The sequence below is a fragment of the Pelophylax lessonae genome, assembly GCF_965119305.1.
Source record: "Pelophylax lessonae genome assembly, chromosome: 1".
Taxonomy (NCBI): domain Eukaryota; kingdom Metazoa; phylum Chordata; class Amphibia; order Anura; family Ranidae; genus Pelophylax; species Pelophylax lessonae.
Genome location: NC_138768.1, coordinates 642,106,615 through 642,133,677, shown reverse-complemented (window position 1 = coordinate 642,133,677; position 27,063 = coordinate 642,106,615). Strand labels below are relative to the sequence as shown.

At 38.2% G+C, this 27,063-nt stretch overlaps 1 protein-coding gene across 2 annotated transcripts in view; it reads right to left on the bottom strand.

The window, feature by feature from the left end:
- Positions 1-2,527: 2,527 nt before the first annotated feature.
- The window catches only part of PCDH10 (protocadherin 10), a 99,093-nt gene continuing 74,557 nt past the window's right edge, over positions 2,528-27,063 (bottom strand). Inside the window, exons 5-6 of one of the 2 annotated variants that reach the window (XM_082267743.1) lie at positions 12,782-12,822; positions 2,528-3,769 (exon numbers count right to left, since the gene is read on the bottom strand). In XM_082267743.1, the coding sequence (XP_082123869.1) occupies positions 12,809-12,822 (14 nt within the window). In that variant the 3' untranslated portion in view covers positions 2,528-3,769; positions 12,782-12,808. The remainder of the gene's footprint in view (positions 3,770-12,781; positions 12,823-27,063) is intronic. The other variant, XM_082267742.1, reaches the window with a different exon arrangement.

Here is a 27,063-nt window from a genome sequence, read left to right as displayed (position 1 = left end):
AAACATATAATATTTTTATAAATTCTCTTTTTTTTTTAATTATGTTTAGAACTAAAAATACATTTTTGAAGATATTTTTCTTATCGTATATAGTCCGGTCAATATAAAATATATCATACCTGGCATAGCTCTAGGCTCCTAGTAACAACCTTAGCAGATATATATATATATATATATATATATATATATATATATATATATATATATATATATATATATATATATATAAAGATAGATGGATAGATAGATAGATTTTAATTTACAAAGAGGGAGTTAAAAATGCCAGCAGCTTCTACTGGGCTCTTTTTACAAAACCTCAAAAGCTCTGTGAATCATGTGTCTTGGGTTCACCCTGTATTTTTTTTTTTTTTTTTTTAATAATGACTTTATATACTGTATATAGTAAAATAAAATACTATCAGTTTAAAAACTTAGAAAAGCTAAAAAAAAAAAAAAAAAAACTGAATTGACCAAAAAAAAAGATTGCTTTGCCTTTAATAAGTAATTCTGATCAACATGACATGTTGATATGGAACCTTACTTGACACATGCCGTAAGACCAACTATTAAAATCAAAAGATGTTTGTTTATAGTGATGACAAAAAAAAATGTTACCCACCTGGCCGACCACAAAAATGAACTTCTAATTACTTACATAGAACCTATACAGTCATACTGGTGATACTTTACCAGCTATTCTAATGGTTACATTTCTATAATAGGGATGAGTTTTTATGTCTCTGTTGTATGCTAACAAGTGAGACAGTGTGCCACACTAGAAATTATAACCAGACAAACAATCATGTCTACCACTTTACAGCTGGTGATTCTTGACTGAAATATAAAGAATTTTCAGAAATGTATTTGGATGAGAGCCAGGCTGACTGCAGACCATTTAAAAGTTGGTTCTATATTCTGTGATGTGTAAAAGATATAAATGGTCATGTGCAGCTACATATTCATCCTAAATATGCCATTTCAAACAATTAGAGTTTAGTTACTTCAACTAAATTTATGAAAAACAAACCCATTCTAAGCAAGCATGTTCAAATAAATGTGTTTTGATGTCTTGCCCAAAACTGGCATAGACATTTTTTATAACCAGCTTACTATGTTTGATAAATTATTGTCCACAAGTATGTTCTTATGAAATAATACTTTTTGTAATGGCTTACATGTAGGCAGGGGTACCAGAGTGTGCCAGAGTTCACACTTCACTAAGGTAGACCATTATGTTCTAGAGGTGTCCACAGCAGTAATAAAATTTAAGGTAGTTAATTCAGTAGGGATTCCATTATTACATATAACATGAAGAAACCACATCACATAAAGCTGGTCCCTACTCTTTTACAGTTTTTTGGTCACGCATTTTTTTTTAAAATACATTATCTAGATCATCTTAGAGGTACAGAATGACGTGATGTCTATAAGCACAAAGGGTGTTGGAAGATACGTTTTAGTAAAATATTACTATTTAACAAAATAATTTAGTTTAATGAAAACCCATATCAACTACAACAGGTTTCTTCAAGGGGTAGTCCAATAATTGTTGCTATTTTATAGTTGATGCACTAGCTAAATTTAAAGTGACCAAACATGCTACCAACTTGGGAATATATAATATGAAAAAAATGAAAATGTTATATGGATTACTGAAAACATTTAGCAAATGCGTTCACCATACTCTACTGCAAAAAAAAAAAAAAAAGGTATTAAGAGTCTATGGACCAAAGAGCATTTGATTATTCTCCTTCTGTCACCTATAAACATACCCTGAACATTATCAGTTAACACTTTCTACATTAAACCTGTATTTGTAATCATTCACTTAGTGCTTATGTCAGTTGTTTATTATTTTACTCATTGGATTGCAGTATTAACTTTGGTGGATGAAATGGTCATTCACTCTCTATGCCTTGCACACCACCAATCCCATTCCTAAGGAATAACCACAAAATAGGCATGTTTGTACATAAGTATAACCAAATTAGGTTATGCCTAATGTTCTAAAGCTGAATAAACAAGAGAAAGATGCTGGTTTTAAAAGCCTGAGCTACTTGCTCACTTATTGAATTCACACAAAAAAAATCCAAACAAGTAACTAAATTTAAGCTATTGCCTTTTAAAATACATTGCGTTTGGTTTGACATCTAGCAAACGACAACTGTTCTGACACAAATAAAAAGTAAACTGTGGCAAAAATTACAACAAACACACTGGAATATGAAAAAATTAAATAAAAATAATAACACTTTAATATTTTGATGATAGCTGAACCTTTTGACATGGAAGTAAAAATTAACTTTAAAATGATTGTCCTTATGAGCCACTTGTCTTTAATAAAACATATTACTCTTTATATATATATATATATATATATATATATATATATATATATATATATATATATATATATATATATATATATATATATATATATATATATTTATATATATAGATATATTACAATTTTTACCATGAAAAAATATTATCATACACACAGATAATATTGAAGTGTTTAATATGTGAAATGGTCCTAGCTTCAATTCTTGTTGTGTAAAAAATGAATTTGAAAACACTATGTTTCATGATTCGTCTATTAAAAAACATTTCTAGGCAAGATTAGAAGATATATATATGTATATATTTCAAGTTTCCACAAAACTATGCTAGAGAAAGATACGTGTAAGTTATATGATTTGGGGCTAGTTTTTCAAAATAGTAATCTTCAGATACATATTTTACAATTTCAAACTGTACAGATTAACCAGTGTTGTTTTTAACAACATTTACAGATCAAATCCTATTTTTTAATTTTTTTTTTTATAAAACATACTTTTAAAATAAAATCCACAGGATAAAATAAGGAAGATCAAAATATGCCTTAGTAGGTCATAGTGCTCAATCTTGAAAGCTGCATCTTTGGTATTTAGAGTTCCATACAAATTGATGTAGCCTACAGCTTCTTTTGACATGGAGAACAGGAATTGGTCCAGATCTATAATTATGAAACACTATTTAATAATTATATTAACAATAAATAATTTAGGACCTGAATAATTTTCTTATGTTTTCATCACATGGGCGGTGTAAATCATTTATAAATCAACTAAATTGTACCACTTTTTCAGAAAATTATATAATATATATATTTTATATTTATTTAGAAGCTTTGAAATAGTACAGTAAACACTTTGCAACACGGTGTATAAACTACAGAATGTCTTCTGAGATTCCATGGGTCTGTGGATAAACAATATATTTTTTTTCTTTTTTAATGACCCATGGGTGAAAAAAACATGATCACAATCTTTCTTGTAAAGTTTGGATAATCTGGGAAACACTTGATCACACAAAAATAATATAAAACAGTCAAGTTTAAAACAGTGATATTGCATTTGTAATGCAGGTTCTATCTGTACGATTGGCTTCTTGTGGTGACTATAAACATCTAAAGGGCTCAGTGATGTTTTGGAGAAAGAAAGATATATAGTGCTGTAAACAGGCACACACTGATAAGTGAGGCAAAGTCCGTCGCCTCCACAGTTTTAACAGTTCTCCTTCACATTTCAACTCATTTCTCAGGCCTGCTGAGAGCAGAAAGGTCCTTATATTGGACACGTTTTCAGCAGCAGACTTATAATCCTTCTGGGATTCCACACTAGATGGCCAAGATAATGATTCTGTTAAGTTGATGCTTTTGTTGGTCAACTTGTGCAAATCATGCTGCTTCAGTCCAGTAGAATTGACTAGCATATCCTTTTTCGTGCTATGGGAAAACAACAGAAAAGAGAAAGGTTAAAATTCAATATTTCAATGTGCACACACATTAGATTTGATTTACTAAAGCAATAGAGAATGCTGACTTTTTAATAGAAATGTATTATTCAGTAGAGTCTAGTGTATACAGAGAGGCTGTGTTTACTGTGGATACCCAGTAAATATATAAAAGAAAAAAAAAACTGGATTTTACCTCCTTCATTTTTAGATGGCCGAAGTGAAAACAATTTTGCTTTATTCTTTAAGCTATGTGAATATTTTCTACTCTTTTTGTAAATCAATCCCAAAAAGTTACAGGTACATGATGTGGTATTTGGCACTAATGAGTTAATTTATTATAGAAGCACTTCCTATATTTTTTCCAAAGTGACAAGGACTTTCTAAAGAATATTGTTTATTGAGCTTGTATAAAAAAAAATCATTATTAATTCAGCTCCAACTTTTTTACGAAAGTGCCAATACACAAAAATAGCAAAAGTTTTGCAGTAGACATTTTATTGGATAAAATAATCCAGACATGAAAAATAGAGTCACTCAAGCTATGATCCATGCTAAAACCGAAGCTATCCTGCTGGATAAACTTATACCTTACGAAAAGCTCTGGAAACCATGGATTGACAACTGTCTTCCGATAGGCTTTGATGAATCCCTTGTACTAGCTTGACCTGTGGTTACCGATTCCCTACTGGTTTTGTCGATCTGAACCACATCAGTGGCCCGGGACTCCCTCCGGGCACCCTTCCTCCCCCGCATAACCCCCCCCCCCCACTGTTTTGCCCTTCCTTTCCCCCCCCTATCCTTCTTGCCCCTCTTTCTCCCTTCTTTTTCTCCCCCCCCTTATTGCCTCGAGTTGGCCGCTACCTAATTTGTTTCCCTATTGTGGCTGGACCACCAACTTTTGCTGCACTATGGCCTCCCTTTTTGCCCTACCCTCAGCTGCCCTTATGCACTGTGTTTATCCTTTGTACCTGTATACCAGGTGCCCAGTTTGCCCCTTTCCTATTCCTTAACCTGATTGTTATGCTACTACTTGCTGTTCATAATGTCATTTTGACGTGTATTCATCTGTTATGCACCACTATTACCTATTGGTATTGTTTTGTACTACATTCCTTCTGCCTTAATAAAAACCGTTTGAACAGAAAAATAATCCAGACACAAAGAAGTATATTTATAACGCAAAGAATGTGACATTCACTGCACATTTATAGGTGGTTAATAATTCCTTGTAATTGAAAACATGCACCAGGAATATCAGCATTGAATATTTGGTGAATATCATATTCACTGCTTTACATGTATGCATCAGAGAGAACAGTTTTACTATTGGGAATTAGAATTACATGAATTTGAGGAATATGTATATGTAAAAATATTGGGTGAAATCCTGATTTACAGGTACAGAGGAATAATGAGTTGTATTGTGTAGTTTTCTTCCAGCCAAAATTGCTAACATCTTCAGTAATTATCTTGATTTTGTTTTTTCATCTTGATAGACTATACTCACTAATAAGGCACCCAGGAGGGAGGGAGCCGGCATGATTCTAAATATTTTTAAATAAAATGCTAATGGATCTTCATGGCTTCTAGACATACATATTTTATTTGTGGGTCAGCCTTGTTAGTATATCCTGTTATGGTTTAATACACAAATTGTTATTCATATTTAGCAGAAATAAAACAGTATAAAAAAGGTACACATAGGAATAGCACCTAGCAACAAGAGAAATATACAATCCTCAACACAATACATGTAACAAAAAATTGCAGCGCTCATAAAAAGGTGTTAAATAAAAACAAAAAAGTGAACAAAATAGTGAACTAATTTATTAGAAAAGTCCAATGATCAGTAAATGTCCATAAGTGTTTCCAAAGTAGTCGAGTAATAAAGCTCCCTGTAATACCCAAGAGAAGTGACAACTCACCAGAAGCAAGTGCTGTTTCAATCAAGAGTATAGTTAACAAGCTTTGTAGTTTAATACTGGTGTGCTCATCAACATCCAATATAAAAAGGTGTCACCTCCTCGGGGTCACGTGATGTTATATCAAATGATGACATAAAAATAAAATACCAAAGTGAACACCTTTGGTGAAAAAATTTGTATACACTCGTGATCCAAGCTGCCTTCCCCACATGCAATGCACGCTCACCAAAAAGCATGCGCTGCCATACAATATGCAGCAAGCACACTTTGCAGGGATGGATAGGTGCATAGAAGATGAAGACCGCTTCCTCTGTTAAGGATCTTCACCTAAAAGATTTTTTTAGGGGACACTGTGCTGCTTATTCCACCAAATTATACCATCAAATGACAAAATTAAGGCATCATAGTGTAGTACCTTTATTCATTTGAATGAGCGCTGCAATTTCTTGTTACCTAAATATGAAGTTTGTTTTGGAAAAAAAAAACGAAAAGTAACCATCTTGCCGAAAAAAGTCATAGTTTGCCTATCAAAAAAGGAAATGTCTGTTTTACTTGACAGTAGCCAATCCCACTTAAATATGATTATTACATGTGTTACATAAAAAAGGTCTAGTCTGTGGTATTTATTGTTAAAGTGAAACTTAAGTAAATGAACCACTTCACCTCTAACACCTGTAATCCCCCTATGGGCAACAGCAATTTTTACTTTTCTGCTATGAACCTGTTAACAGTATTTAGCCATGATGTTGTCAATACTTAAAATAACAAAGTAATATATTGTTTAAGGACAAGGAAGGCCTTTTTTCATGATCTTTTCCTTCAAAAATTACTTTTCTTTTCTCCATCTTTAGACCATAAATGAAAAAAACTAAAAAACACAAAAAAAATCTAAAAAAGTGTACCTTTTATTTTGTAATTTGTCCTGTTTAAAATGACACTAAATTATGATTCTGGTACTAAACATTGCAAAGTTATTTGCTAATTAAGTAAATTGTTTTTCTGTTTATTTGTTTTTTCTTGTTTTTCTTTTAATTTCGCACTATTTAAAATGCAACATTAAAAAAAAGAAAAATAAAAAAAAACAATACTAATAGAAAAACAAAAACAAGCTTCAAAACTAATGGTTAATAAAAATGAAATGAACAAATGAAAAAATCAACAGAAAAATACTAGTTGAATGCAGAAAAAGAAGGTCTTAGAGCTGTTTGGGTTTAATAAAGGATTAAAGAGAGGCACATTTTATTTTAAAAAATAATTTTACTTGTTTGAAATTACATCATCTGAAGATTTAAGCTCATCCTTTTGTTATTTTGTACAGTATATCTCCATTTCCTGACTAAACAGTGTTGATAAACACTGAGTCAGACAACTTTTTTGACAGCATCAGCAGCTAGAGCTGATCTATGTACACAACAACTCCCACATTCAATTAATCAGAGCAGAGATGTGCCAGGGAGTGGGAGGGGTATGTGGCAGCAGGGCAGAATGACTAGAAGTGCTACAAATGTGCTGTGTGCTATGATGACATTTTTTGGGTGTGTGTAGCACGCCCAATGTCCTAAACTAGGTAAAAAAAATGCTTAAAGCAAACTTTCTATTACAGAAGAGACCTTGTGTAGCTGATTTACCTAAGTAGTTGAGGCTCTTTAATCAAAAGGGCAAACACTCACTTAAATTATCCGATCATGTGCGCATGAAAGAAGTAATCAGGGATTTGCTTTTGACATGACTGGATAACAGAAATGAATATTCATTATTTTTCTTGAATGAAGATTCTCAACACTTTTAGTTAATTAGCGTCTGTATGTTCCTTCTGACATAAATGCTTCTACCTTGACTATCAGCCTGCCAGTTCCGAATACAGTCTAAGCATGCCTTAGGTGCTAAGGTAGCTCCCATATGGGAAGAAGTTAGGTCATCCCTGCCCAGCAAATCAGGAAGACCAAAGACCCCAGAGAAGACTGGGAGAAGTGGAAGCACCTGTATTGGAGTGACATAACATCTCTGGAGGGGGGAAGTTTGCAAGGTAAGAGTCCCATAATGAACATTATGCTGAACACATTACTGCAAGAGCTACCGCGGCCCCGAAATTCACATGTGGTTTAGCTCAAATTTAAATAAGAATGTACCTTAAGTGGTTGTAAAGTCAGAAGGTTTTTTTTTATCTTAATGCATTCTATGCTGCTATTTACAGGACTTGGTAACATTTGGATATCACATACTACAAGCTAAATGCATGTTGAGAGATAGAGAGATAGATAGATAGATAGATAGATAGATAGATAGATAGATAGATAGATAGATAGATAGATAGATAGATTGATTGATAGATGGATAGATAGATAGATAGATAGATAGATAGATAGATAGATAGATAGATAGATAGATAGATAGATAGATAGATAGATAGATAGATAGATAGATAGATAGATAGATAGATAGATAGATAGATAGATAGATAGATAGATAGATAGATAGATACCCTACGTTGTATATCTCCTATATATATATATATATATATATTGTATAAATGAAGGCAATCATTTTGAAGTTTTGTTATGTATTTTTTACTCAGCAAATTATCTTACCAATATCTATAAGGCAAATATGTTAAAAAAAATATATTATCTTTGAGCACTGGTAGCCCCTAGGCAGACAAACTGTTGTACCTGTTACATTTATCCAACTGATTGTTGCAGCACATTGGATGTATACAACTATGCTTGATATATTTCTGTACTGTATTTTCAAATAATTCTTTTTCAGTAAATCTTGTTTGGAAATAAAAAAATATATATATTATGACTCTAAAAAAGCTAACTGAGGTTAGTTGTAAGTGTAACGACCTATCAGAATTGTGTTCAATTAATGGTACAATTAAGGAATTAACAGACAAATCTGTGCAAGTACTTAATGGAATGAATGGTTATATTAAGGACTAAGGCCTGAAGCAGAAGTGAAATGCTATAAATTTGATTTATTCAACTTATCAGCATGAGGTTACCAGGATAAATAAGTTGTTAGTATACAAATATTGCATTTTAAAACGACCAGCATTAGGATACTGAGTGCTGCAGATACATTTTTAAAGATGGAATTTGTGTTCCTCATGCGCTATTTTCCAAGGTCATGTTACGCTAATTAAGTTTTTGTTTATTCAAACTGATTCCCAGGTGAGTTTCCTAAGGAAAGAAAACAAATTCCTACCAAAATAGGCTTGTGGAAATGCATATAAATTAGATATGGCTATAAACAATCATACAAAAATCCAGTCTGTTTATTAATGCTGGCTAAAAAGATAATTGAGAGCAATCCTGGAAAGTGCATTATTTGAGAAAATCTGGTTATATACTGGTGGGCTCTGATAACACTGTGCAAAGAGCAGCAGGATGGGGCAAGTCATTGAAAACCAATCAGTTTTCTTCTCTCAGAAAATCAAAGTTGAAAGATAATTGAGAGCTACTTTTTAAATGGGCCACTCATAGACCATTTCTTTTTTTTGTATTATGGTATTAAAGCAGACCTTTAGCTAAAAGGGTAAGGTTACTTATTTAGTGTGACATTATTTCTTGGGCTAACACATCAATATAGGGTTAGACATCTTACAGGGTGGTTATCTCATGCATTTATGACTTGATCAGTAAATGTTTTCTAAATGAGCACAAAAACATACAAAATTGTGTGAGATGAACATCCTTTCCAGTAGACAACCTCCCTCCACAGAACTTCAAATGGGGGAATATACGGGATCAGATAAGAAAATCAATTCACCCTTTTTCCGGACAAGATCAGCCAAATATTAAATATTGTTGTGTGGGATCATTACTGAGATTCCAGATTTCTACTTACTAATAAAAAAAATATTAAATGCATACAACAATCATAAGAAGTCACGATTTTCTTATTATCTGCTTTGCAGATTTAAATTAAAAAATCTTTTACCGGTGTATCACTGTCTTCCAGTGCTTTATGTACTAGGTGTGCAGAAATAATTTATTAAAACAAAGAGGGCCACACAAAGATTCTATAATTCAATACAGTGAATAATGCACTGATACGTACATGACATATTAAAGAAGAAACATGGCCAAAGCTCTTTTGGCCCTACTTCTTCTATGGATCACAAGAGTGCAGTTGGTTCTGCACCCCTATGACCCATTGTCAGCTGACTGTTGGCTGACGCCACTACAGGCTCTGGATCAATCCCGACTTTACAGTCCGAATCTACCCAGATGCCTGCACTGGCTGCTGACTCAGACTTTCAGCAAGCTGCTGATAGTCTGAGCCAGCCACTCCCGCCCTCTTCACAGCTTGCCACTCCAGTGAGCGCTGCTCACTAAACACTGAGAACCGAGTGATCAGTGGTCTTTGATTGCTCCGTTCTCAGTCTTAGAAGTGACGGGGACAAATGCAGCATTGGATCAATGCTGCATTCACCCAGATAAGTATAACTGTTTGTTTTTTTTTAAAAACGTACTTCTCTTTTAGGCCTCATGTACACTGCTGCTGATAAACAGATGTTTAGGAGCAGTTAGGCATTATTTTTTTTATCTCTTTATGTACACTGAGATGTTTAAAGTCATTTAGAGGCAGTTGAGTTTAGTGACATTTTTTGAAAGCAAAAAAATGCATTCAGTTTATTGGCATTTGATACACCAAATGCTCATAATGCGGTAACTCGCGTTTATAAGCGTTTCTTTTATAGGTGTTTTCAATGTGGATAGGTTTCTGACCATTTTTAATGTAAAAATGCTTCTAAATGCAAACGCCGCTAAACGCACATACACGCGGTAGGTAAACGCAGCAAAACAGAAGTTTTTACCGCCGGTTACTAGCTGTCAAGTTTCAGCGTTCAGGAGAAATTTTCAAACATCCCGTGTACATGAAGCCTTAATGACTATGTTAGGAGAGTGGTGATGCCATTTTTATCAGTTTAACATAGAACAGTGCTCCATATTACTGCTCATAAACCATAATAAATAAATCATCAAGGTCCATGTGAACTCATAACTCACATAAAACACATATAAGGTTATTAGAACAAGAAAATATATTTGAATTAATAATCACCAGAAAATTTAGATTTATTAAAGCTAAATGTTTTCAATAGGTAAACCCACAGTGAAAAAGTATAGTACAAATTGTGATGTATGTAAATAGGTCGCACAATCCGGAAGACAGAATTCACCAAACAATCTTTTAGCTAGGCATGCTGAGTTTGTTTGTCATACAAACTAATACTTAGATTAAAAATTAGATTATTTTTATTTTTTTTTGGAATAAGGGTATTCCAAATATTTTCCAAAAGGCTTATTTATGCTTGCAGCAGCCCTTGCTGCCCCTCTAAAAAGTGAGGCAGAGTGGATTGCTTTTTAAAGGGTGTTTGAAAGCTGACTGGGAGGTGATGCGTTGCCTCCTCAGCACCTGTATTAACCCTGTAAGCCCACACCACCTAGTTCATTTCATGAGGTTGCAGGATAGTTACAGGGTGGCCACATTCATTTGAATGGGTCACTTTTAGCAGGGGTACCAACCACCAAATGTAACAGGGGGGTATCAGTTTGCCATGGCCATGAAGGAAAGCATTGTGGCTACAGCATGAACTGTCATATTCACCTGCTCTATGCAATGGATTTGCACAAAGCAGCCCTGATCCTCCTCTTCTTGGGTTCCTTGCTGCCGTTCCTGGCTCCTCCCCCCATGAGCCCTGACCATAGCAAGCCGCTTGCTATGGGAGCACAAGTGCACTCCGGAGCCGGCTCTGTGTGTCCATTGAAACACAGAGCGTGGTTCAGCCATGACCCGCTCCCTTCTCACTAGCTTTGACTGACAGCCATGGGAGCCAGGGAAAGGGAGAAGAGAGCCGTTGCTTTCATGCACACCTCTGGATTGAGATTGGACTCTCAACTGGGACGGGACTGGAGGGGGAGTGGAGGGGGAGTTTCACTCTGAAGGATGTATTTTTATCATAATGCAGAGATCGAATAAAGGTAAAAGACCTTCAGCCTTTAGAACCAATTGAGGGGGTGGTTGTAAAACTGTGGTTCAGCTGTCTATTTTTGACCCCCCCAATTGCAAGTGTAAATGCTCAAGTGCTATATTTTTAGTAGCAGGCTTTTCATGCCTACCTGGTTACTTTTCATTTCAGTATGTTTGATTTTCAGAAGCATGAAAAGTGCCTATTGTTCAACAAATCCCCCAGTTCCCCATTGTCTCTGATGTCCAAAGTTGCATGACAGGTTGCACAAGTGTGAAAGGGGCCTAAATTATAACAACTTTTATTCTTACTTTAGCCAACTTCTCTTCAAATGGTATAACAGCCTGCTAATGTTAAAGAGACCCTATAACTAACAAGATAAAATAATACTGACTGTCATTAGTCTGTAAAATAAGAAGAGGAATACTCTCTAATCCAGTGTAAGGTGCATTAAAACTTTACTCTGTCAAAGACTGACGGATGCCTTGGCTACTCGATATGTTTGATAGTGCCAGATAGCATGCCCCCTGCTAGGTGCTGTGGTCCCCCCTACTGATCTCTACATCACTACTGTGAAGCGTTCAACCTCTCCCAAGGCTGCACCATAAACAATCCAACATGGAAGAGAATCAGTCCAGAGACTAGATTATGGTATCATGCCCAGCTAACATGACCAGCAGTAGCTGTTTCTAGCTGTTGTAGGTAAAGTGTTTCTTTGAACCCTTTCACTTAAAATCATAGCTGCATGCTGTTATGGAATTATCTTACGTTTTTTTTTTTTTAGTCAAACAAATTTTGCTTTAACTTATTAAATAATTATTATTTTTCCACTTCCTGGTTAGGTAAGGCACTGGTGACGATGAGGAGACTCAAAGATGAATCCTGGGAAGGCTACATCCCCAGTGCCTCCCTCTTCAGTAAAGGGAGATTTATCTGCCGTTTTTAAAAATAGCCACTATGAAAAGAATAGGGAGGAAAAATAAGGTATACAAAGAATAAAAAGCCTCTGTTATAATTTTTAGGAAAAGGTTGAAGTTCCTCTTTATCGGCTTTATGTGTTCAATGAGATAATAAAAGATATAAAAATAGTTTGTATTACCTATGACAGTCACATTCCATCATTTTATTATGTTTTGGCACCTAGGAAACAAATGAATAAAGCTGACTAGTATGGTCATCAAAAACATTTCAAGCAGTTTAATCAATCAGTCCTGCAGTGGTTACTATAAACTAAGATCGTATGTTGTACCTTCTATTGTACGCATCGAGGTTCATTTACTAAAGAAGTAGAATGCTCACTCTATCCAAAGAAGATGTGCTTACTTTAGTCATCCAGTTGTGCCCAAGGAAATGGCATGTGCATAACTGGGCACTTGTCATTTTTCTGCTCATTTGGGTAATGAACCACAATGTGTTTATCTAGATTTTAAACATAAGAAGAAACATTTCTGTGACAATGTTTTACTTTTTTAGACCGCTGATATAACTAAGACCACTTTTCTCTTATTTAACCAATAACAAAACTTAAAGAAATAAATGTTGGGAAATGTGGTGCTAAGGCAATATTACAGCTAATGCTAATGTCCCTGAAACTTTTGTCTTATCTAACCTTTAACATAATCATGTGTGTGTCTGCGTGTGTGTGTGTCTGTTTGTGTGTGTATGTGTGTCTGCATGTGTGTGTGTCTTTATGTTTGTGTCTGTATGTGTGTGTGTGCATGTGTGTGTGCCTGTGTGTGTGCATGTGCGTCTGTGTGTGCATGTGTGTGTGTGTGTCTGTGTGTGTGTGTGCATGTGTGTGTGTCTGTGTATCTGTGTGTGTGTGTGTGTGTCTGTATGTGTGTGTGTCTGTATGTGTGTGTGCGTGTGTGTCTCTGTGTGCGTGTGTGTATCTGTATGTGTGTGTGTGTCTGTATGTGTGCGTCTGTGTGTGTGTGTGTCTGTATGTATGTGTGCGTCTGTGTGTTCGTATATGTGTGTGTGTGTGTGTGCGTGTGTGTATCTGTATGTGTGTGTGTGTGTGTCTGTATGTGTGTGTGCATGTATGTGTGTGTCTGTGTGTGTATATGAATGTGTGTGTGTGTGTATGTATGTGTGTGTGTGTGTCTGTATGTGTGTGTGTGTGTGAGTGTGTGTGTGTGTGTCAGGATCTTTAGTTTTATTTTCTGTTACTTGTAATTCATAACAATAAATCTGAATCGTTTTGCATTATATTTCACTCATTACAAAGTAAGTTCCTCTCAAAACTTCCTGCTCTCTAACTCCCTCGTCACCTCCTCCCATGTTGGCCTCCAGGACTTTTCCAGAGCCTCTCAAATCCTATGGAACTCCTTACCCCAATCTGTCAGATTAGCTTTTAGACGATCCCTGAAAACCTTCCTCTTCAGAGAAGCCTATCCTACCCACACCTAACAATTGTACTTCCATCTTCTCCATCAGCTCATCCCCTACAGTTATTGCCTTTTGTTTCACTTGACCCTCTCTTCTAGATTGTAAGCTCTAACGAGCAGGGCCCTCTAATTCCTGTATTGAATTGTATTGTAACTGTACTGTCTTCCCTCATATTGTAAAGCGCTGTGCAAACTGTTGACGCTATATAAATCCTGTATAATAATAATAATAAAAAGTAAGTGCCTGTTAAATACATGTACACTAAGTTCTACTTTCTGTTGATCTGTAATACATGTGGTTAAATGAATATTTTCTTTAAAGGTTATGTCGTTTTAAAGCACTTCTGAAGAGCTGACAGGGCTGCATTTGTTTTAAAAAAAAAACTACTCAAAACTTCAAAATCATTTTTTTTAAAAATGCATGAACTCCAGAGCTGGAGTGACGTGCAACTTTGCAAAAGAATATATAATCATCAGGGTTTTAGCCATGCCAAAGGCATCTTCTTGGTGCAGAGTGCAGACATTAGAGCTGTTTTGTGTTGAATCTGTCTATTATCTTTCACCTTCCTGGACCCAGCGGAGTGTCCTGTGATGTGGGATCATGTAGCTGAGTTTTAACAAGTATCATCATCATGTATGACTGTTGCCAAAATAACTCAAAAGACATGCAGTTGGCGGCGGGGCATGATAATCATGACCGGATGGATACAAGCATGCAGCTGTTGGATTATTATGCATTTCAAGGTGGATATATTGTAGACTTATTGGGCCTCTTGCATTAAATGGTTGGTTATGTTATCTATAAAATGGGGGCTCCTGATCATTCCCCAGGGGGGTCTAGTACCTCAAGTGATTGTATTTTGTTCTCCAACATGCAAGCTCACTCAACTGTATACTCTCCATAGAAAACAATGCCCTTTGCAGTGAGAATACAAAAACATCCTCCACACAGACATGAAGAAAATATGAGATTTATGAGGGGATTTCCTTGTCACAGTAACTGGGGTGCCCCAGTACACAGCATAAAAATCATTATTTTATTTTGTGGAATATAATTGTTAATATGATGGCTATGTATTGTTTTGAATAAAGATTTTATTTATTTTTTTCATGTAGCACAAATGTTTTTCTTAAAGTGATTGTAAAGTCTTGTCTTTTTTTTCTATAAAAATAACGAACATGTTATACTTACCTGTTCTGTGCAGTTGGTTTCATACAGAACAGCCCAGATCCTCCTTCTTCTGGCCCCTCCCTCCTGTTGAGTGCCCCCACAGCAAGCAGCTCGTTATGGGGGCACCCGAGTCGAAACGCAGCACTGTGTATCCATTCAGACATGGTGTCGCAGTTCAGCGCCCACCCCCTCTCTCCTCATTGGCTAACCCACTTTGATTGACAGCAGCAGGAGTCAATGGCACTGCTGTTGTGTCTTAGCCAATCAGGAGGGAGAGTCCCAGATGGCTGAGGCACTCGTTGACATTGCTCGATCAGGATGGAGTTCAGATAAATATTAGGGCGGGTTCTGCACACAGAAGGCTTTTTATCTTAATGCATAGAATGCATTAAAGTAGAACTATAGGCAAAACACATTTTTTCAATTTGGATAGAGTAAAGGAGGGTTATAAACTCTGTCAATTTTTTTTTTCACCATGTGTCCCATTGCAGAGATTTCCATTTACTTCCTGTCCCATATCCAAACAGGACGTAACAGGAAATCTCTGCAAATTTAGGGAATTCCCTGGGGAACCCAAGGTCACAAGAAGTAGTGTCTCCATTAAAAGATTTTCCCTGTTTTACTTTTCTGGGGAAACCCCAAAATTTGGGATTTTCTTTTACTTTCACTTTCAATTATTATGGTAAACAGGACAAATAGAGAGGGTGAATCTAAACAACAAATGGGGAATGGCCGCTCAGGTGAAAATAAGTAAACCTTCAAGATTTAGGTGCACGTCCAGCCCGCGGTCTGAGCAATATTCAGGCACAAGAGAAGTATTGACCGCACTCCGACATTGAAGGTAAATAGTAAACTTTATTGCAGGGGTCTCCAAACTTTCCAAGCAAAGGACCAATTTACTGTCCTTCAGGCTTTAAGGGGGCTGGAACTGTGGCCAGTGGGAATAGAAAAAGCCCCAGGATCAGTGCCCCATCATTGGTGTCAGATGAAGGAGTAATGGCCCAAGGGCCAGAAAAAGGCACATAAAGGGCCACATCTGGCCCTTGGGCCACAGTTTGGAGACCACTGCTTTATTGGATAAAAGCATATCTTGATAGTATCACAGACATAATGGACAAAACAGGCAACAGGAAGAAGCAGTTGACGCGTTTCACAAATTAGATTCGCTTAGTCATAGCTAAAAGAGAGAGTGTGAATCTCCCTAATCAGGGCACAGGCAGAAATACAAACTGACAAGCACTCTATTCCCTCTGCACTCTATCCAAGACTGAAAAAAAAGTTGTAACTTTAGTTATACTTTAAGATAAAAAAAAAACCTTCTGCCTTTACAACCAGTTTAAGGCCGGCCATACACGGTTCGAATCTCGGTTGGTTCAGCAGGAACTGGCCGAGATACATGCTGAATGTACCCAGTTGATCGATCAATCAACTTGGGTACAACCAGCCCGCCGGATTCTCTTTCGAATGTCGCTAGCCATTGCTATAGCTGCTAGCAGTAATCACTTTCTTCCCCCGCCCAGCAGCACCCGCCGTTGGGAGAAGACAATTGCAGATTCCCCTGTCAGCACTGCCTGTGTTGATGGGGGGATCGTGAGAATTTCCTCAGGAAAGAAATTTGCACCGGGTATGGCCAACCTATGTTATCCAAATGTATTGTTAACATTAGAGCATTAGAACTGTGGAAGAGACCAGTGCCCTTTAGCACTGTGTTATTACTTTGTGGGGGCTCCTTCTATAAAAACACTTGAAAAGGGAAGGCATCACCAACAGTAAATTTACCCTATGCCATAACTTTCAAAGTGAATGGTTTCTTCAGTTATATTTTACTTAGTTTTTTTCAGATATGTAGAAATAAAGTTCTACCTTCTGTCTTAAAAGGAGAATGCAAAATGCTAATTTGCAATATTTCATATTTATTTTAAAGAAAAAGAAAATAGCCCTGATCCTACTAAATAAAGAATTATGTATAAAACCACAACGCATTTCTTTCAACTTTTAATCCTTGACATTTTGTCCCAGTTCACACTGGTGCGATGCGGGAAACCCTGCGACTCAGAGCCGGTTCCCACATCGTACCTGAATTGCACACTGGTTCACACTTAGACCTGCGAACCGCTGGGGTTGTCAATGTAAATTAATGACACCCCCAGATCGGTTTGCAGATCGCAATGCAAACTGTGAAATGGTGCAGGAATCGGATCGCAATGGTGTGAACACCCATGAGATCCGATTCCAGTGTGGACCAAAAAAAGGGTGCTGCAACATTTTTTTGCGAATGCAATGTGATTTCAGCCATACAGTTTGCATGGCTAAAATTGCTTCAGGGCCCTTTCACACTGGCGATCCGATCAGATCCGCCTGTCAGTTTTTTAGGCGGATCTGATCGGATCCTCCATGCAGCTCTATGGGGCAGCGGATGTCAGCGGAGACACCTCCGCTGACACCCGCTGCCATCCGTATCCGATTCTGTCCATGAAATCTGGATGGATGGAAACCCTATTTTTCCATCCGTTCAGTGATCGGATCGGATGAGAGCGGACAGGCAGTCCGCTCTCATTCGATCCCCCATAGAGGGCGGCGGGGGCTGAGACACCTCCCTCTCCGCTCTGCAAGCGGAGACAGAGCTGTCATCTGCCGACTGAGCGGGGATCACGGATCGATCACAGCTGAGCAACACGGATCCGCCTATGGAGGCGGACCGTGTGAAAGAGGCCTCACACAGACATCGCAAGTGATCTGCACAGCAGGTCTCTTTCTCTCTCTCATTCTCTCTCTATCTCTTTCTTTGTATTGCTCTCTCTCTCTTTCTATCTCTCTCTATCTCTCTCTTTCTCTCTCTCGCTCTCTCTCTCTCTCGCTTTCTATCTCTCCATCTCTCTCTTTCTCTCTCTCTCTCTCTTTCTATCTCTCGCTCTCTCTCTCACTCTCTCCCCTCTCTCCCCCCCCTCTATCTCTCCCTCTCTCTTTCTATCTCTCCCTCCCTCCCCCCCTCTCTCTCTCTCTCTTTCTATCTCTCCCCCTCTCTCTATCTCTCTTTCTATCTCTCCCTCTCTCGCTCTCTCTTTCTCTCCCACTCTTTCTCTCTCTCTGTCTCTCTCTCTCTCCTTCTCTCTCTCTCTCTCTCTGTCTCTCTCTCTCTCTCTCTCTCTCTCTCTCTCTCTCTCTCTCTCTCTCTCTCTCTTTCTATCTCTCCCCCTCTCTCTCTCTCTCTCTCTCTCTCTCTCTCTCACACTTTCTCTCTCTCCTCCCTCTCTCTCTTAATGCATGCAAAACATGTAAAATGTTATGTTGCTAACAAATAAAACCATTGCCTCTCTTGTTGAAACAGAAACAGTTAAAATATCACTCATTTTTCTGCATTGCTTCTGTAGCATTTCAGCAATAAAGCCTATTGTATTATGTAGAAAGTGAGAAATCACCACTGCTCAGGTTTTTGTTTTCAACATTTATTTTCCTCTAAATAGTTTTATGCATGTGTCAGAAAATCCATTTTGCTTTAAAATGTGTGAAATAGATGAAGACTCCATGCTGCCTAAGCCATCAAATTCATGTTGTGACAGAACCAGGGAACTTTCATAGCAATAATCCGTTTAAAAATCCTGACTTTAATGTGCAGTAATGTCGACGACCACTGCATAGAAACTGCATCGAAACAAATTCCCTTAGATAGCCAAGCTTCAAAGAGAGCAGAAAATCTCTGTACCCTTCTAACCACAACACAAATTTAATCCTGGCATGGTTCGTTAGTGAGGATTTCCTTACATGGAAATCAAATGTAAGACCTTTCTGTGTGGTGTTACTAAAATACTCTAGGCATGATTTCTACAATCTGAAGCAGAAGAAACATTGATATGGTGCTCGGAGTAACCAATCAGGTTTCCACTTTTATTTTTGAACCAACTTTGGGGAATTGAATCAACAAATTTGACATGTTGTTATTGGGCAGTACATCCACTATTTTTTGCTCCAGGTTGCTAACTGTACATAGATCATTTTGGGATGGTTATAAACCCTGCCAGGTGTTTTGCTACTGTTATCTGTGTTGCATTGTGGAGATTTCACTTCACTTCCTATCCTATATCTACAACAGTAAGTTAAAGTTGAAATAAACTTCCACTGATTGTTTGTAGCTATAGGTAAGCCTATAATGAGGCTTACCTATAGCTACTATAAATATCTCCTAAAGTGGCGGAGGAGGTGGATGATGTGGCGGGAGGGTGGGGGCGGTGACCTACGTCCTGCCATTATCGCGCATGCACGAGAGATCACGCATGCGCGATAGCATTTTCCTACATGCTGGCTTCCGGCACATACACACTGGAGGCGGCGATGGCGGGGAGATGATTTGGCGCCAATTATCCTCTATAAAGAGACTGAGATAAGAGAGAGGAGTCAAAGGCACACGCTTGAGGGGACCTGAGATGCCGTGTCTGGAGTTAGTGGCAGCGTTTGCAGGTAATATATTTTTGGATACCTGTACATGGATGGAACATTAGTGATTTTGTTTGGATTGTACTATAGAAATGGATATGTATACCCCTCTTTGTCTGTCTATTTATCCACTTGCCGACCGCTTACTGTATATAAACAGCGATAGAGTGGAACCTACAGGCAGAAACACGTATATATACGTAATTTGCATGGGAGGAGCTAGGGGGAGAGCACGTCAGAGGGGAAGCCGAAGCGTGTGTCAGGCAGCTCTGATTGCTGCCTGACACTGGCGATCTCTCCCCACTGAGGGAGAAGGATGGTCGGCTGATGCAAACACAGAGACCATGTGATCCTGCTATATAGGATCGCATGTCTCTGTGATCATCTCACATCCCAGCCCCCCCCCCCCCCACAGTTAGAATCACTCCCCTAGGGTCACATTTAACCCCTTGATCACCAACAGTATTAACCCCTTCCCTGCCAATGGCATTATTACAGTAACAGTGCATATTTTTAGCACTGATTACTGTAGTAATGTCACTGGTACCCCCAAAAGTGTCAAAAATGTCAGTTAGGGGTCCGATCTGTCCAACAAAATGTCGCAGTCCCGCAAAAATTTGCAGATCGCCGCCATTACTAGTAAAAAAAAAGCAATAAAAATGACATAAATCCTTCCCTTAGTTAGTAGACGCAATAACTTTTGCACAAACCAATCAAAATATACTTATTGCAATTTTTTTTTACCAAAAATATGTAGCGGAAAACAAATTGGCCTAAAATGTTAATAAACTTTGATTTTTAATTTTTTATTTTGAAAATGTCATATAGCAGAATGTGAAAAATATTGTTTTTTTTTTTTTTTTAAATTGTCGCTCTATTTTTGTTTATAGTGAAAACAATAAAAATTACACAGGTGATCAAATACCACCAAAAGAAAGCTCTATTTGTGGGAAAAAAATTATGTCAATTTTATTTGGGTACAGTGTCGCACGACCACGCAATTGTCCATTAAAGTAACGCAGTGCCGGATCGCAAAATAGGGCCTGGTCATTACTGGGGAAAATCTTCCAGTCCAGAACTGGTTAAATAGGTATATTTTGGACCTATTACTGCTTCCTTTGAGAGTATAAGCAATCTGACTCCTCTCTTCCTACCCTATATTTTGGAGATGAGGTATGTTTACTAAGGGCTTGTTTTGGATGGTGGCACTGAATACTTTTGAATTTCTCTTTTATTTTCTTTCCTGAACAGCGCCATTTAAATGAGGTTGCTTGTGGAAGGCTGAGCTATTTGTTTCCTCCTCTTCTCCTGCCTTGGTTCTCTTTAACAGTGAGAATAATCCCTGGTACCCACAAGGGTCACCCCCATCCCTATTGGTGACCATTCAAAAATGTGAACCTTCTTTCACTTTCAGTGATAACAGTCACCACGGCAAACAGAAAGGGTTTGCCTTCAGTTATATTTTGAACAGGGTGAATGATTCAGTAGACATTTACATTTTTAATGGCTGGGTGCGATCTTTTATCAATAAAAAGATTCACATACATTTCTGCTTGCTGTCACCTCCTAGAAGCCTTGGGACTGCTGGCAATGAAAACTTTAGAAATACTCTGGGTACTTTTAAAACAAAGCTAAAGCTGGTATCAGAAGTGCCTGCTGAGTCTATGCAGAATACATCCTCATGAGATATGAATTAGTGGTTGGATTTTACAGAATAATCTACTATATTGTGCATGTAGCTATCTACTGATGATTGGCCAACTGAAAAAATAAAAACTTCTATTCAATTTTCATATTTAGCAATTAAAGCAGTAATAAACCCAAAACCAAAAATGTAATAAAATGCAGCTTGCCAATAATTAGATGTGCAGACTGCAATCATTTTCTTTTTTTAGGCTTTTTTCCCCTTTGTTTTCACCTGGTGATTTTTCCAGTAACATACCTCTTGGATTAATGTGCCTCCACCCTGGATGAAGAAACACAGGGGGCACCTTTGGACAGCAGCACTGTCAGTCTCAGGAGAGGGGAGTGTTAGATGTATTAGCAGATTTAGATACACTAACAAATTGAAGCCAAACTCTAGCTCACACTGCAGTTACACAAGCAGTTATAGCAAGAGCTTTGTTCCTTTTGGGATAAACGTTTTACATGAATAAAGAAAATGTGATCATTGTAAGCACCCCTGTGAGTAGTTAATGGTTTGTCATAAATCTCTAACTGCTACATTTGCAGAAGAGCTTGCTCTTTTGAAAAGTAACCAACTTACTGGCTGGATCATCAGATGAAAATAAAGGAAAGAAAGTCTAAAAATAAAACTAATACAGCCATCACATCTAAGAATTGGTAATCTGTAAATTTTTGAGTATAATACTGCTTTAAAGTTGTTGTAAACCCTTACATATTCCCAGTGAATTGACTCACCTCAGTTGATACACAGAAATTAAACAAATCCTCCTACATAAGTTGTGCCTGTCTATCTTCAGTCTTCTCTTTAATACAGCAGTTCAAAGTACAATTTTTTTAAAGGTTGTTTGAGAGTTTAGAAAAAAGGGGATGGAGAGCTGAAATTACACTCTGCAGAGCTCAGTGAGGAGAGCTCTATGAGATGATTGGAGGGAAGAGAAACACACCCCTCCACACAGCTTACAGGAACAGAATTGAAGCTGTCAGTCTGCTGGAGGTCCCTCCCCCTGGCACAATTTTTCTCTCGGTATCAGGAAAACTTGTCATAAGTAAATCATGCTGATAGCAGAGGAGCGAAGCAGCAGACAGAAATGACGCTTAGAGCTCCTAATTGAGACAAGTACACATTATAGAGGGATACGCTTTGTTCATTATTCATGTCCGAGGTTTACAACCACTTTAAATGTGGAATCTTATTGATCAAGCATGTATGTTAATGTTTAAGGAGGAGGAGGCATGGGAGATCAGCCAAACTACCCTAGGGCTGGTCTCATTCCAGAGGAAACAATAGCTACAATAATGTAATAATGACACTGGCAGGGAAGGGGTTAACCGAGGGATGATCAAAGGGTTAAATGTGAGCCTAGAGGAGTGTTTTCTAACTGTGGGGGGAAAAAGGCTTGTGAAATCAACACAGAGACCTGTGATCCTAAATAGGAGGAACACAGGAGCTCTGTATTGATTCCTGAGAAAACAACGGCCTGCGGTGTTTACAACAGCAGGCAGCCATTCTTTCTTCACGGGGAGCTATTGCGGGTGCCCTGTGGCAATCGCGGCCATCGGCTCCGTTCATTGGCTTCCCCGCTGGCGAGTGGGTGTGTGCGCGCCCCCAGGATCACTCCTGCGAACCGCCATACAGGTACGGTGATTCGCGGGAACCTGCCGACCTGCCTATTTACGGCGGCTGGTCGGCAATTGGTTAAATATCTTTCACTGATAGCTCTTTTTTAGTAGAATCCCAGGGTAAATCGAACTAATCTTAAAAACTCCCTCCCCCCTCCCAAAAGCTATTCTTACAAACCTGTTTAAGAAAGATCTATATACTCCCCTATATTCAGGCCACTCTGGTCTGGTCACATAATCTCCCCAATGTCAGCCAGAGCTGGCAAGAGGGAAAATGAGAGCTCATTGAACAATGGAAGGCAATGTCTGAGAGCAGTGTTGTCAACCATAAGCTTAACATGGCCCATCCATTGTCAACGAGAAAATGTGAGAGATGATAGTGTATGTGTAAGGGGGCCAGTGGTCGATGTCTAAACCCAGAAGTACCATTTGTAGAGACAGGGGTATAGTGGATGTAGTGAGTGACAGAGGAGATAAATCTAATTAGGGTTGCCCGAAAGGGTTTTAGGTTAGGACAAGTCCACCAGATGTGCATATGGGTTTCAGGATACCCACAGTTTCTCCAGCAGGTAGGAGACGTGGTGGGGTATACAGTATCTTTGTCAGTCTGGTATGCAATTATTATTTTTTATGGGGAGGGAGTTAATTGTTTTGATTTTATTTAAAAAAAAAAAATATTGGTAGCAAATAGTCTCATGAATAAGCACAAGTAAACTCTGAAAATGACAACGGGAGACATTGGAAGTTATCTCTTCAATAGTGATAATGTTTTTTGTCTTTTTTTTTTTGTGCAATTCTTTTGCATACCCATACACAAAGGATTGATTTACTAAAGGCAAATAGGCTGTTCACTTTGCAAAGGGACGTTGCATTTTGCATGGTAATTTTCCCCAGAGCTTAGTAAATACGGTTTTATTCTGCTGATTACCATCATTCAATCATGTGCATGCAAAAATGCATTTTTATTTCTTGCACCATATTACATATTATACATGTGTGTAGGGTGTAACATGTAGAATATTGCTAAGTACTCCCCTCACCCCCTGAGCCCCCCAACCTATGACAGCAGAAAGGGGCGCATCCACCCTGCAGCTGCTGCAACTTTAAAATTGGGCCGCACTACAGCATAATTTATTCACAAAGATCTGCAAATGAATAAACTACAGGTCTCCTCTTCCATAACAGGCAAACTTGTAGTTCTCAATGGAATACAAGTGCGGCAATCAGCTCACTAGCAGTCCATTGACACTTCCTCCAGATTTGTAACTTAAATCCCCATGGAGATATGGGCAGAGAGCTACAGGAGGAGTCTGCAGAAGCCTGATATTGAACTCAAGATCCACTGATCGTGGGTGCAATATTTTGCTGGCTCCTGTGGAAAAAATAATAAATGCACATTTTATTCCACATGTGCATTCATAATTTTTTCATAAAAAGTGAACTTAGCCTTAAAGCTTTGTGGGAAAACTCCCTTGCAAAATGCAACTCACCTTACAAAGTGAGCTGCCGATTTGCCTTTAGTAAATAGAAACATAGAAAAGTGACAACAGAAAAAAGACAGAGTAATCCATCGAGTCTGCATTTTTTTTCTTTTTTTCTAATACATGTTTTGTATGTTTTTGGGGGATGGTGGGGGGTTTTGTTAACTTATTTGTCTGAGTATAGATCTATGTTTGTCCCAAGGATGTTTGAAGCCATTTACTGTTGACTAAAGCCCCGTACACACGTACCGATTGTCGGCTGTAAATATTCGGCCGACGACTGATCGGCCGATTGTAGGCTTGTTAGTATGATGCTTCCGACAGCCGACAGCGCATTTTCGGCCGAACAGAATCTGTCGTGCAGGCATTAAAATTTTTGTTGGCCAACACCAGAAGGGCCGATTGTTCGCCAGTCAGTACAGAATTCGGCCGACAATCAGCAGATTTGCAAGACTGAGCATGCTCAGAAAAGAAAAAAGACACGGAAAGTTAACCATCACATGACATCACTTCGGCCGACAAAATTCGTGTAATGTCTTTTGCAGTTTTCAACAGACATGACAGCCCTGGACAAAAGACGGCCGATCGTTCGGCCGACGATCAGTATGTGTGTACGGGGCTTTACTCACTCACTCACATAATGGAAGTCTATGCAAGTTGCTCCGAGGTCGCCCCGAAATAGTACAGGACCCTTTTTCCAAGTCGGAGCGACTTGTGTCGCTCCTATTAGAACGGGTCCTGTAGCGGTTAATGGACCGCGAGGGAGCGCGACTTGTCAGGCTGACAAGTCGCCTGATAAGTCACGCTAGTGTGAACCGGCTCTTAGAAGAATATCACACTGCAATCAAACTGATGCCATCAGCCCAAGCCAAGAGTTCATCAACACAGGCCCTTAGGCACACTACTTAACATGGCAAGAAAGAACTCTGTGTTTGAAAATGATGCAATTCTTGAACCCCAAATAACACATGGATTCCACAATGAAGTACATAACAGTAACATATGAAAGATTTCCCACCATATCATTTAAAGTTACACTTCTAATTTGCACATGTAAAGTTGCACTTTAAATCATTGAGCACATTAGACATTTGTCAATAAGTAAAAAAAATTGAGTGGTCCTGTCTGATGAATCACCCAGCAAATGAGCAGTACTTCTAAATAAACACACTTCATACATTAGCCTAATGCCTCATACACACGTTCAGATAATCGTATGAAAAAATCGCTTTCGCACGATAATCTAATCGTTTGTACACAGCTTTCGACAGCCGATCATGACAGTTCATCCAACAAAATCTGAAGGGACAAACACGAAAACTTCTGTTGTATGATAGCCTAGCGAATGACAATCGTTTCATCAGTACACTATGCGTCAGCTAAAAATCAATAGACAAAGACCACGCATGATTAGAAACACAAAAATAACTCGGAAAAAGTCTGGCTGCCATTGTTTTTGTTTTGCACCTGATCTGATCCGTAGCTACACAACCAGGAAGCTTTTCCAGAATCGTACGAAAAAAATCATACACTACGTACGCATTGTTGAATTCGATATTAGCAGGGCTTTTTTTCAGGGGGAACGTGGGGGAATGCAGTTCCAGCACCTCCAACACTGAATGTAAATTTGTAAGTGCAAGGGGTGCTGGAGGGTCTATTGATGATGGCTGCTGGGGGATCTATTGTCGCTGGTGGGGGATCTTTTTTGCATGGGGGTCTATTGTTGCTGGGAGGGGTCTTCTATTTTCTATATTTCTGGGGAGTCAGCAGTTGTTATAATTAACAAGTTCCATACAAATTACTTAGCATCACAGAATGATACTGGGTTCTGTGTTCTCTAAAGGGGGCAGTACTGGGGGTGGGTAGGAGGTGGGACCAAGGGACATGCTTGGGGTTGGGTAGGGGCATAGACAAGGGGCGACTCAGAAGGGGGGAGATCCTGCACCTACTCTCTGAGAAAAAAAGCCCTGGATATTAGTATCACGCAACAAAATGCGAACGATAAGTCAAACGTGTGTACGAGGCATAAGGCTGGGTAAATGTTAAACATTGTGTTTGGTTTGCAGATATATATTTCCACATGTTTATGTGCTGCAAATTGACCTAGCACTGAAGAACTCTTTGACGCCTCTCCTCCTGCCTGAACACCTAACACATAATCTACATCCAAAAAAGAATCTCTAAGCTCTTAGCAACACTCCTCAAACACTCAATCTTTAACATACACCTTACAATTATATAGAAACTATTGTGGCTGATCTACATGTTATCTTAGAAATGTACTGTCAATTTTAGGTTATATGTCGTTTCTTTAATTGTTGTTTATGACTGCTTAAGGAGTTTACCCTAAAGCACAGTAAGCCTGGTCCTATAGGCCTACAGAGGCAAAGGGAAGACTTTCCTTGTATAGGTAAAACATACATTTTTTTCCATCATCAACAGAAACATAATAACTTCAAAAAAGTAACAAAAAAGAAAAAACAAGGGAATGTGCAAAGAAAAGTGAGCTCAGGTGAAGGGTATTACTTTAGGCACCAACGTCTGTGTGCTTAGAGGTTCCAGTATTGGGAGTGAGCAAGTTATTTTGGTTAGGGAAAATCCC